Genomic DNA, 13,000 nt, shown 5'->3' with positions numbered 1-13,000 from the left:
TGTTTGGTTTGGGGTGTCCAGAGGGTAGATAAAAACTCATAGGGGTGACAGACCAGAGGGAAGGCAGGCAAGCCTTTAGACTGAGGTCACAGAGCTAAAGGGACAGGGACCACTGCATGGAGGGACTTTTGGAAGGGCACCTGAGCTGGGCCTTCAACGATGCAGCTGGTGAGGAAGGGGGAGCAGCACCTGGTGGCAGGTGCCTAGGGCTGCCAGGTACAGTGAGGAACCACAGAACAGCTCCAACACCACACACTCTGGAGTTGGACTCAGTCTACTCAGCTGTCAAATGGGGACAATGGTGGGGTTTTACGGGTTTCCTCAAATTTTAAATGTGCTGGTACATGTGAATAATTGAGCAGAGGGCCCTGAAAGAGTCAGCAGTTGACAGCGCTCATCACCACTCTGGAGACTCTGGTTGAAGAGAAGGTTGGATTGGGAGCACCTCACACGAGGGTCCATGCTGAGAAACTAGGTTCTGGCCCGGGTGGGGACCTCCCTGTGTGGTCACACAGTTCTGGATGAACAGATGGATGGAAGGGCAGCTGAGGCCTTGAATATCACACCCGGGAGTCTGCTCTGCTGGCCTTGGAGGGGTCTGCAGAGGTCTGGGCAGGGACCGCTGTGGTCTGGGATCCCTTACAGCATGGAAGTCGGGCTGTTGTCAGTGCTAAGGAGCCAGGGCAGGGCCTCCCCAGTGTCCTGGGTACCATATTTCCCCACAAGGAGTCTGAGACCAGAAATAAAGGTTCTAGCAGCCACGTTGCCAAGGCTGTTTGCCATGGCAACATCAGGGAGCTGCTCCTGGGCCGCTGCACTGCTCAGGGCCTGCTTTCTAAGTATCCTCGCTCTCCCTCTGCTAAATGGCTGTGTTCTGCCAGGCAAGCACAAGGCAAAAATAAGGCTGCAGAGCTGCTGGGGAGCATCCATCTCAGTCAAGCAGGGTTCACCCAGCTGAATTCCCAGACAGTGGGTCCCAGACAGGTGAGTGCCTGCAACGCATAGTGAGCCTGGCCAGGCAGACAGCAGCTAGGAACCCTGTGACCTGAAGGCATCCCCAGCTCCATTTTCTCATGTCAAGGTAAGGATGTTGAGCAAGATGGTCTCTAAACAATTCTCTGACAGCTTAAGATTACACCGTTGTATTACATAATTGTCACTATCATCCTCATAGTGGCTACTACTTATTGGACACTTTCTATAAATCAGGTAATGCTGCAAGTATTATTTATCCTCTGCAGTTATCAAAAAAAAATACATACTATTCTTATCCTCTATTTTTCATATGAGGCAACTGGGGTCAGAGAGGTTAAGACACTCAAGATCACACAGCTAGTAAGTAGAAAGTCTCAGATTTAAATCTTTTGGGGCAGTTAAACTGCAAAACTCCAGAGCTTTTAAACACATTCTGATTATTTCTCCTCTCTTCTAGTGGCATCTAATTGGATTTGGTTTCCTAAAAGTCCGTATTGCAACACATGCTGGATGTGATTCCTCTTCAGAGATCCCAGAAATACAGGCGAAAGGGGAAAAATATCCTCTGAAAGAACCTCATGGCCTAGACAGCTCTGTAGGGAGGTAAATGGCATGCATCATATTTGAATGTTCTTAATAAGAACAATGGCTCCTACTGACTGAGCCTTTCTAAATACAGGCATCTTCTCAACTAGTCTTCACTAAAACCCTTGAAAGTATGTGCCACTGTAAGTCCCATTTCCTGGATGCAAAAACCAAGGCACCAAGAAATCTTGTGCCAAGACAAAAGGCTTGCCCTAAGCAGAACCCAACCCTAGGTTTCAAAGCCACATAAACAATTAGGGAAAATGTTAGTTTTCTCATGTAAAAAAATCAAGCAGTAGGGCCTTCCCTGGTGGTGCAGCGGTTGAGCACTGGGCTGCGAAGCTGCCCGCAGCCTCTGTAGCGCCAGTTTGATGCCCGGCCGCCGGCAAGGGTCCCACATGGTGCGCAGAACTCTTCTGCAGCGCCCGCTGCTCCCCTCAGCAGTGTACTTCATCAGTCTGTCTGTTCTGTTCCCCACTCTGGCTCTGAAGAATTCTCTCACCCTCCCACGCTTCTGACTGTACCCAGTGTTTGTATAAATAAATAAATCTTTAAAAACAATTTTTTTAAAAAAATCAAGCAGTAATAGCAATTAACTAATTTTCCATGGGGATAATTAATCGACGACTTTGCCCTCCCACTTGTAAAAGGCCTTCTGATCTCCTACTCTGGACCTGGATCTCCTACTCCCAACCTGTGCCTTAAGGGAGAGCAGAGTGGGGCATCTCCTATATACCTTGGGCCCAGTCTAGCTGGGTGTCCTCAGACCAGGCCCTCCTCTAAGCTGCGAACCCAGGCTGCTGACCACCCCCAAGGCCCTGTCTCCATCACTGGGTGGTCTATCCTTAGCACCTAAGAGAAAATCCAAGGTCAACTGCAAGGGTGAGGCTTTGGAGGTTTAGAAATGGTGAGAACAGGAATGCAGCCTGTCCTGGAGGGTCCCACAGCCACCAGGGAAGCCCAGTCACTTGGCAACAATGTCTTCTAGGGACTAGTCACTACATTTCCCCTTCTACCCCAAATCTTGATCCTGGAAAAGAACTGGTCAGGGAGTCAAGGTCCTGGGCCTCTCCAACTAGGTGGCTTCACCCACCATGCCTCGGTGCCCTTCTTCTGGAAAAGGCAGGGTAGATCTGATGCTCTCCATGGCCCTCCGGAGTCTGGCTAAAGAGGGAGCTTCTGGGGGGCCAGTCTCAAATACCAGGTTGGACTCACCAGCCACAAGGCCCAGAGTGATTTACTTATGTAATCCCCGTGCACCTCAATTCTACCATTCACAAAACAGGGAGAGAGGTGACCTCATAGAAGATTGGTAGAGAGCCATGGCGGGGACAGGGGTTGACAGGAATGGCCACAAGACAGAAATGGCTGAAGCTGGGGCGAGGCTCGGGGTTGTCTACACAGTTCCCGCCAGCAGCTCCTTCTGTGTGTCTACCATTCCCCAGGGCTAAATGTGCACAATTCAAAGTTCTCTTCAGAGGACCTGACACCTAATCATATAAAACATTCTTCTGCTCAAAAAGCCGCCCTGTCAGGGACCCACAATGCTAGTCCAGGATAAAAATATTATTTCTTGCTCTCCCAGAGCTGTCAGCCTAGTTGTAGGAATAAAAGCAGGCAGACGCCACGGGGCAGTGAGTGGCGGCTCCTGTCAGGGGTGGAGGCAAAAGAACAGCTGGTTTAGAGATGGCTTGGAGGTGTGGGGAGATGCCACAGGGCATCCCACAAGCATTTCCTCAACTGTCCCTTCTCTACAACACTTGAGCTATGGACACAAATGGAGAAGCAGTCTCTCCAACAGAGGCTCCCAGTCTAGCTCACTTGCCATGCCGGGAGGTTCTGAACGGTGACTGTGTTTGCGGTACTTGTGTGTTTGCGGAGGGAGAAAATGGAGAATAAAACAAACCAAAGCCTGGCCCTCATGGGGAGCTTCACGATCTGGAGTGATTTCTGACCTGTATTAGAAGAGATGTAGCTAGCACCTAGCGTTTGGTATTTATTTCACTCCAACCGACGTGATAGGTATTTTTAATCCATTTTGTCATTTGATTTTCATTGGCTCCTTGCAACAATCTTAGGAGGGAAATATGATCTAGCTTTCTCTTTATACATGAAGAGATGGGAAGTCAGAGATGGTCTGTGATGCACCCAAGGTATCAGAGCCAGCAAACGGCAGAACCAGGACTTGAACTCAGGGCGCAGCAGGAGAGAGGAAGGCGGCAGCAGAACAACACAGGGCAGCTGAATCTTGCAAGGGTGAGTAACGGAAATAGTGGCAATGGAGACAGAAAAGGAACACAAGCCTAAGCTTCTGGGAGAAAAACTGACCTATTCTGGGATGGACCAGGATCCCCAAAGGAAAGCAGCATAGTCAGGGGGCTGAACCTCCAACTTCATGTACCTGAACTCAGGTCAAACTTCAGGCTTTAATTTAATTTAAAAGTAGTGGGGAGCCATGGGGGATGTGTGAGCGAGGGAGCGACATCAGATCGGTATACAGGGGACCGACCTGCCATCAAGGCTGGGACGAGTGGGAGAGGGCAGAGCCTACTGGGGCAAAGATCCGCTTGGTAGTAACTGCAGAAAGCCACTCATGACAAGGTCCTGGGCCAGGAGAGGAGGGGAGGAACAGAAGAGGCAATCCAACCCAACTGATTCCGCATCAGCTGAGTGTTCACAGGCCAGATGTGACTACCTTGGAAGAGGAGCCACAGTAATCGACCCCACTCATTCTCGCCCACATGACTTCACTTGGGTTCCCTTCATTTTCACATTAGCAAGCATTATGCTTCCCTTTTTAACATAAAACAGACTGCATGGATAGCTGTTAGCTCCATGTTTCACCCTGCTCTGCTCACCTGCTTCAAAGAGAAAAGAATTCTGAGTTTTATGAGCAGCAGGCTGATTTCATACATGTTATGTTATTCCATTCCCAACCTGGAGCATTATCCCCACGTCACAGATTGGGAAACTGAGGCCTAGAGAAGCAGAGGGACTTAGGAGCTCTGGCTTCTCTCTATATAATGTGCCTTCATCAGCTCAATGTGCTAGAAGTACAGTGGTGACCAAAAACAGAGTGGAACCTGGTCTGCTGATCCTGGCTCTTCTGGCATAGGCAGGTTTTCCTCAGCAAGTCAGAGAGCTCTCAAAACTATAAAACCCTCATCTGTAAAATGGGAACAAGAAGAGACCTACCCTTTGTAGAGTCTCGATGAGAATGAAAGGTAATAAAGCAAATAGAGGTTCTGCAGGGCATATGGTATCTGGAGGACGCTCTATAAATGTCATTGATGATGAAGATGATGGAGGAGGCCGCTGTTAACACTGCAGTCTTCATATTATGACCTCACTTCCAAGCTCAAGACCCCATTTGCAAGGCTGCTTCTGACTCAAAGCAGTATTCCTTCTATTATTCCAGAGAGAGAAGGAAAAGAGTGACTCACATCCTGGCAATGGTGGAGCTTCTGGTTGGTCCGTACCAGCCATGGAGAGGAGGGCCCTGAGGTGAAGGGGAAATATGAGCCCCCAGGGCCCAGTTGCCGGCCCATTGCCTTTCCTGGGTTTCTCCTACATCCTGATCCCTAGCACCAGCCAGTAAGTTCAAATGAAAGCAGAGCCCGGTCCAGCTGGGGGTAATCACAGAGAAGTTACTTCCTCCAGGTAGAGGGTGGGCAAAGGTGCTCAGCAAAAGCTACATTTCAGCCTGCACCTACAGATGACCAGAACTTGGACTTGGAAAAGAAGTTGGCCCTGGCTTTGGAAGCTGTGGAGGCAGCACTATTCCAGACCTAGCAAGTGAATACCAGGACTTCCAATCATGTTCCCAAGTCTCTGTATAGCAAGGGCCCCTCCCGGGTGCACATATCCAGTTTCAGAACCTTTGAGGGGTGACGACACCGTTTGAAAAATGGGCCAAGTTCACAAACACGGCATCTCATGGAACAGAACCACAATGGCCCATAATCATATGGGGGAAAGGCTCAGCATCACGAGGACTCAAAGAAATGCACAGTAAAACAATGAGGGTGACAGAATTTATTGACGAACAGGCTGATAAAAACGAAAATACCAAGAGTTGTCGGGGTATGAGGAAGCAGCATTCCCACACAAGGCTGATGATAAGTGTGTAAATTACCACAATCTTTCTAGAAGGCAATCCAGAAATGTGTTTACCAAATGCCTGCAAAGTTCTTTGACAGAGTAATTTCACTTCGAGGAATTTAAATGAAGAAGACATATGCACAAAGATACTCATTTCAGTATGAATAGGGCTTGAAGAGCCAAAAAAAAAAAATTATAAACAACTTAAATGACTAGCAGTTAAAGGATACATTTTGGTTCAACCCTTAATAAAATACTACACAACCATTCAGATATTAAGCAGAGTATTTATTGATATGGCAAGATGGTCACAGCATATTATTTGGAGGAGAAAAAAAATCAAGTTACAACTGTGTAACTCCAAGTTACAATTAGTGAATAAAGACTGCTTCTTTGTAACAGAGTTGTCAGCTATAGAAATCCAGAAAGGAAAAAAGCACCTGGAAACATATATAAACATTAACAATGGTTCTCTTTGGTAAGATGACATATTTTTCATTTTTCTTTACCCTTTTCTAATGATTCTATAAACATACTTAAATGATAAGGACTTGGACCAGATGATTTATAAAGTTCCTGCCAACTCTGACATGTGGGGCATCTACGATTGATGGCCCAGGCGACTTCAAACAACCCATATTTAGTGTGGACTTAGTATGTGGCACTGCCCACAGCTGCAGCCCTCTGCATTCCTTTTTCCGCGCCAAGCCCGCTGTCCAGCTGTCTCCCTGTCTGTAATGCATGTGCCTAGCCAAGAGCTGAGCAAAGGAACTCAGCACGGTGACAGGTGCCACAGGGGCACAAAGAGATGAAAGACACAACTCTAATTCTAGAATCTTACTGGGACACGGGACACACACACAAAGTGCTTGGTTGTATAACAAAGACTAAGAAAACCAGAGGGGAGAGAAAGCAGGGCGAGCAGGCTGGGAAGGCCTGAGAGAGGAGGCATGCAGGCAAGGGAGTGAGGGCATTACAGGCAAGGGGCAGAGCCTAAGCCAACGTGCAGTCGGCCCCGAGGCCTTTGGGATACGTGCCCCAAACCTTTCCAAGAAACTTTCACAATCCCTGATCTGCTGAATTTCTGAACTTTGGCCTGAATGGGCAAAAGTTAAGTCTCCTAAACAAAAGTCCTCCCTCTATCTCGCCCTGGATTAGCCACCAAAGACAACCGAAGTCTCTTGCAGAAGGACAATAAATTGCCTTTCGATTAATTTTCCCCACCCCTTGCAAACCAGGGAGAGGGAGAAAGAGAGGGACAGGAAGGGCCTGGGGAGGAGAAGGAGTTGCAGGAACATCCAGAAATCTCACATGCAAAGAGCTCACCCCCACCACCTGGCCATCAGCTTCTCTGCAGACACCACCAGCCCCATTTGACAAATGGAGGAAAGGAGGCGAGGAGAGTTAAAAAGGCTTGCTCCAGGATCACCCAGCCAGAGAGTGGGGAAGGCGACTCCACTCAGGCCTTCTGACTCCAAGTCCAGTGCTATTTCGAGGTAACACACAGGACCTGGAGTCAGGAGCCCTGGGTGGCTCTGTCACCCGCTGGCTGCCTGGTCCTGTACAAACCGCTCACTCCTCACAGCCTCTGTCCCCAAATGTAAAATGAGGAGGCACCCAGGGGCCCGCCCAGGTCCTCTTCCGGCTGGGCTCCTAGCCTTCTAGGGGCGGCAGCAAAGCTCCCCCTATCAGTTACATTTCCCAAGTTGGGCCGGCAAAGATCACCAGAAGATCCTCAGCCTGTCACGTGGTTAAATAAAAAAAGCAAACGTCCCAGATTAACTTTCACTGCACTGCTTCTGCTGACACCTGGTTACCCAATTTTCTAGTTTCCTTGGGTGAAACATCCCTGCTGGGTAGGCCCGCTGGGCGGCTAAAGGGCAAACAATTAATTACTGGTGAGCCAAAGTACACTGAAGACCGGGTTAAAACCTGCGGTCGGCCCCAGGACCGGGAATTCGCGCTACCGGTCCCTGAACAAGGGAGGCTATTTCAGGCCTCCGTCCCCCGCCGCTCCATCCAGAGGTTTGGAGACACCCTCAGCCAAGTGCGAGGGGCAGGGGACAGAACTTTCCCCGCGGCAACTCTACCCCCTGCCAGTACCCGGCGGCCCCCAGTCCGGGACGGTCCACTGCGGAGGGGCTGGGGTTGGGGGTGCAAGTGGGGGCTCAGCCCCGCCTGCAGCGCAGAACCGGGCGCCCGGCGCGCGCCAGCGCCCGGTGACCGCCGCGGGAGCTCCACTGCAGTTTCGTCAGAGGTAAAGGTACGCGCCCGGCGCGCGCGGCGTGTGCACAGACAGACACACACGCGAGCGCGCGGCCCGCTCAGCACACGCGGCCCCCGGCCTGGACCCGCGCGACGATCGCCGCCGGCCGCGCGTCTCCTGCCCCCCACCCCGATCCCGCCCGGGCGCGACCGCCCCCCTCCGAAGCCCCGCGGCCCCCCGAGGCCGGGACCTCCGCGAGCCGGCGAGGCCGGCCTTCCCCCGCGCGCGGCGGGCTTCCTCCCGCGACCACCCCCGCGCCGCGCCGTCCCGGTCGCCAGCCCGGAGCCGCCGCTCGGAGTCCGCCCGGAGCTGAGTCTCGGCCGCCGCGTCCCCTCCGAGTCGCGTCTCCCCGCAGGGAGTCAGCTTGCAAGCCTCTCCCCGCCCACCCGGTCCCATGACAGCTGCTGCCGCCCAAGACAGGCAGATTATAAGAAGCAGCAAAGTTTCCCTCTCTCCCCTCCCACCTCCCGCCCTCCCCGGCTCCCCCTCCCTGCCAGTGTTATGCAAAACGAGCCGGCACCGGCGCTCCGACTCCAGGTACCCAGCCAGCCCCCGCAAGCCGCGCCCGGTGCCTCCCCGCGGCCCCTCGGAGCCCCGGCGTGCGCCCGCATCCGGGGTCTCGTCTCCGCTCCGCCGCCTCCCGGCATCCCGACCCCCGGCCGCCGGGCGCCCCAAGAAAAAGCCCTAACTCTGGGGCGAAACTTTACGCTTGCAACAGGCTTCGGGTGGGGAAAACAGGGGAAGGGGTGGGGGGCGCGCACACCTGGTGCAGGCATTTTCGGCCGCTGCTCCTCCCAGCAGCACCCCGCACACACCCCGTCTCCAAGTCACCCGCTTCCCAGCACACCAGCACCCCCCGCCGCGGCACACCAGAGCACCCTCTCCTGTCACGCGCGTGTCGCCGGCGGGGCTCCCCGCGCAGCCCGAGCCCGGGACGCCGCCTCGCCGTCCCTTCCCCCAGCATCGCCGAGCACGCACTGGGGCCGCGCGCCGCAGGGGGACCCAGACGCCCCCAGACAGCCCTTCCGCCTCCATCCGGCGGTGCTTTCGCCCCGGGGGGCTGCGCCGGGTAGTGAAACCGGTAAGGCGCTATCCCGGCCCGCAGGTCCACGTGCCCGCGGACCCCGAGCCCCTCATCCGGCAACTGACAGGAAACTCCGCGCTGCAGGCGCCGACCCGGAGCTGCGGGGGTCCAGCAGCAGCACCCCGGGAGCCCGAGACGGGAGGAGCGGGGGACCCGGGGACGCGGGCAGGCGCCAGTGCCGGGGCCACAAGTCCACGTGAAAGTACGGCAGCAAGTGCCGGGCGCCTGAGGGCGCGCCTTGGGCACCCAGCCCCAGCCCGAGGGTCCCCCACACCCTGGCGCGGCTCCACATACCCAGTGAAGCGCGCTGCCCCCCACCCCCACCCCAGCTCTGCCGGCGGGGAGGGGGGCGCACTCCAGGCGACCATGGCTAGACCCTCCCCAGCGGCCGTAGCGCCCCAAACGCCCCGGCATGCTCGGGGGGCCCTCCAGCTCCCGGCCCCCGTGCAGGAGCACATCACCGGGCGCAAGGACGGGGGGCTCTGCAGCCTGGAACTCCCGGTTCCCTCCAATGTGCCCGCGGTCGCCGCACCGTCTCCGCGCCTGCGGCGGCGGCCCCCGCAGCTCGGCACCCCCAGCCCCGGGCCCGGGCCCCGCTGGCGGTACCTGCGCGTCGGCCAGATAGTTGAGGAAGAAGGAGGAGAGCTCCTCATCCAGCAGCGCGCCGCAGTCCTGCCCCGCCATCTTCCAGCCGCGGCTGCAGCGTGCGGCGGAGTCAGCGCCGGGCGGCGGGGGGAGGGCGCGCGCGCGCGGGCGGGGCGGGGGAGGAGGGAGCGCGGCCCGCGGGGGAGGCGGAGCTCGGGCCCGGCTGCCGCAGGGCCGCCGGCTGCGGGGGCGGGGCCGCGCGGGGCCGCGCCGGCCGGGGGTCGCGCCCGGGCTTTCCTGCGCCACGTCTGGCGCCCAGATCCTCGGCCGCAGCCCCCAGCCCTGAGGAGAGCGTCCGCAGCCGGGCGACTGTGCCCCAACCTGCAGCCGATCGCCTGCGCAGCAATGCAGGCAGCACCCCCCCTTCTTCTGCCGGAGCGAATCACGTTGCCTTAGCGCTGGGCGGGTCCTACGAGACAACCTGCTTCTGCACAGTTGGGGAAACTGAGGCCCGGGAAAACGGAGGACCTCGTTCGTGGGCACATTGCACTTCGGGTGTAGTAAGAAAAAGCTCAGGTCTGACTGCCCGCCAGGCCGGAGTTTCTCTCCCGGGTTGCAAGGCCAGAAAAGGAGGGATACCATAGTGGATGGTGGAGAAATCAGAGAAGGCTCCTCGGAGGAAGTGGCACTTTTATCTTTTTTTTTTTTTTAATCTTTTCCTTGAAAGATGTCTTGATCCATATTCTGTTAAGTCTCTCTTTTATCCTCTCTTCCCTTTTCCGGTAGCTCCTTCCTCCTCCGCTTCTCCTTAGCCACGACTGCCACCCCACCGCCTGACTAAACTCAGTGACTTCTCTTACCACAATCTTGAAGTGGCCAGGCTTCTGCCTGCGTCCTCAGAGCCGCTGATTTTCCCATTTTCTCACTTGAACCATCCCACAGTGAGCTCTTAGACATAGGCTATCCCACTGCCCAGCGGCTATTCACCTAGAAATCACATCTTCAGGGTACCCTTCCCCACTGTTCCTCAGACTATCAACCACTGGCTTTTCCCACAACCCCAGGGTTATGGGCTCACCTAGCTTTGCAGACCTTTCCTTTAAATCTCTTGATCACAGTTGCATTTGTTTTCGTGAAGATTTGATCTTTGTGTCTCTCCCTAGTACTCTGAGACCCTTGAAGCTGGGCCTGGACCTGCTTTTGCACCTGCTGTGTCTCCAGTGCCTAGCACAGGGTAGGTGCTTAATAAATAATGTATTAACTAAAGCACCAGAGGATTTTGATCCCCACCACCACCCCGGCCGCCAAAGCCACACACTGTGTAGTATACCCAGAGTGAGGGTACACCGGGAGTGCCTGAGCCGGAGCCGGAGGTCAGACCTCCTGACTCCAGCCTTAGATTCTCATTGTCATGCCCACTGTTTGCCAGGCAGGAGATAGGACACCACCTGGGTAAAGGCATGAAGGCAGAAAGATTTAGGTCTGTTTTATTGGGCAGACCTGCCTCTTACCCTCTTCCCACCCTGGACTCTCAGGGCTGCCCCACCCTGCAACTCAGCACCCCCCCCCCCCACCCCCAGAAGGAAGCAGGGAGAGTCCCGGCCACACCTGCTCAGACTTGAACACCAGAGCAAGAGCTTCCTTCTCCAACCTGAGGTTCCCAGAACCACGGGCGTGATTTCAGTCTGTCGGCTTTAGGCCAGTACACTTTTAAGGAACAGTGAATTCCAACAAAAAGCCTACATCTTGGGCGGCAGGAGCCCTGAGTCCTGGTCCAGCCCTCTGCGTCTTGTTCCAATATTAGGCAGCTCCATATGTTAAGGACGGGTTTTGAATTCCTACAAATCTTTTAGGCCCTGGCCTCAGTTTCCTTATCTACATTAATGGGGATCAGAAAGTTACTCCATAGGGATGTTACGAAGAATGGGGAGATAATATATGTAAAGTGCTTGGCACGGGGCCAGACCTCATGGGGAAAATGCTAAACTGTAGTCTTATTTTCTCATCTGTGAAAATGGGGATAAAATACACATCCCTTGAAGGCACTAGCCAATGTTACTTTCCTTCCTTCTACCACTTAGAAGCTGCCGGCTACCTTGGGCTCCAAGAGCTAGGCTTGAATCCTGGTGCTCCCTCTTGTGTGCCCTTGGTCATTCGCATAACCTCTCTGAGTGTCAGTAGGCATCTGGTGAGCACTGAATGAAATCAACACATAAAATAAGTTGCCTGGCCCTACACCTGGCAGATAGGCATGCTTACCTCATTGTCACCATCACCCACCGTCACCTGCATCATGGCCACTAGCACCAGGGACTTGAGCTCTCCTTGGCCCGTTTTTCTGCACCTACCCATGGACGCCAGAGTCAGCCCGTAGGACACTTTCCAGAGATGTCCCTACCAGATCCAGCCACCTCGGACAGGTGTCAGTCCCCTTCCAGTCCCAAGGCCAGATTCAATGTGTCCTCAAGGGCAGCCATCCGTTGCGGTGCCATACAGGACCTCACAGGGAAGACCTCAGCAACACTTGCCGAAGACTTTTGTCTTTAAAACTCCAGTGTTGACAGAAAAACCACAAATTGCCTGACTTAGGGACTGTCTTACTAATCGGTGTGCCCTCAGAAAGGTGAGAAAGCCTCCGCTTGAGGTATCCAGCTTCCTTCCCAAAAGCATCTTATCCTAGGAATTCCTGCATCCCAGGCCACCCACAGAGTCTCAGCCTCATCACCCTGTCTAGTCTCTGGAGGAATGTGAAGCACTTCATTGAGATTAGAACCCCTCAGGAAACCTGAGGTGCTATGTGATCACGTGCAATTGCTTCCCCTCTCAGAGACTGTTTCCTGACCTGTGAAAAGCAAGAGCTGGGCTACATGAACCCCTAGGAAACCCCCAGCTCAGACAGTTCGGCAGTTTGTAGGATTCAGCCAAAATCAGCAGTCTTTCGGTACCAGACATGCGCCAGGTGCCTGAATTTATAACCTCTCGGGTCATTTTCAACACCCCTGAGCAGTGGGCAGAATGATGTCCATGTGATGACTGACAAAACTAAAGCTTAAAGGGGTTAAAGTGACTAGCTCAAGACTAAGCCATTAGAGACACAGCTGAGATGGGACCCCAGGTCTGTGCATAGTGGAAGCCCCAGGCCCTTGAAGGAGCTGAGAAAGACAGCCGTCTACTCCCAGGAAGCTGGAGCGATGGCCCATGTCTTATTTTATGACTTCCAAGTGAAGGGCAATAATAATGCCAAACTTGAACTACATATGGCTCGACTCCTATCTTCTCTGCCTTTTTATTGGCCTCACCTCTCCCAAGATTAGTGTGAGCCAGCCCTGTGTGTGCCCCTTGTGAAGTCCAGGCTCCTCCAGCTACCGCGGAAACAGATACGGCAAGAGGAACCTATTTGACTT

At 54.2% G+C, this 13,000-nt stretch overlaps 1 protein-coding gene across 2 annotated transcripts in view; it reads right to left on the bottom strand.

Moving 5' to 3' along the window:
• PPARGC1B (PPARG coactivator 1 beta) overlaps window positions 1-9,695 on the bottom strand; it is a gene marked incomplete at both ends in the record, with an annotated part of 96,128 nt that extends 86,433 nt beyond the window's left edge. For both annotated transcript variants that reach the window (XM_084252882.1, XM_084252883.1), the window contains one exon: window positions 9,618-9,695. In XM_084252882.1, the coding sequence (XP_084109008.1) occupies window positions 9,618-9,695 (78 nt within the window). The remainder of the gene's footprint in view (window positions 1-9,617) is intronic.
• Window positions 9,696-13,000: the final 3,305 nt, after the last annotated feature.

The sequence above is a fragment of the Talpa europaea genome (assembly GCF_964194135.1).
Source record: "Talpa europaea genome assembly, chromosome: 13".
Lineage (NCBI taxonomy): Eukaryota > Metazoa > Chordata > Mammalia > Eulipotyphla > Talpidae > Talpa > Talpa europaea.
The sequence above is the reverse complement of the archived record's forward strand: the minus strand, read 5'-3'. Positions and strand labels throughout refer to the sequence as shown.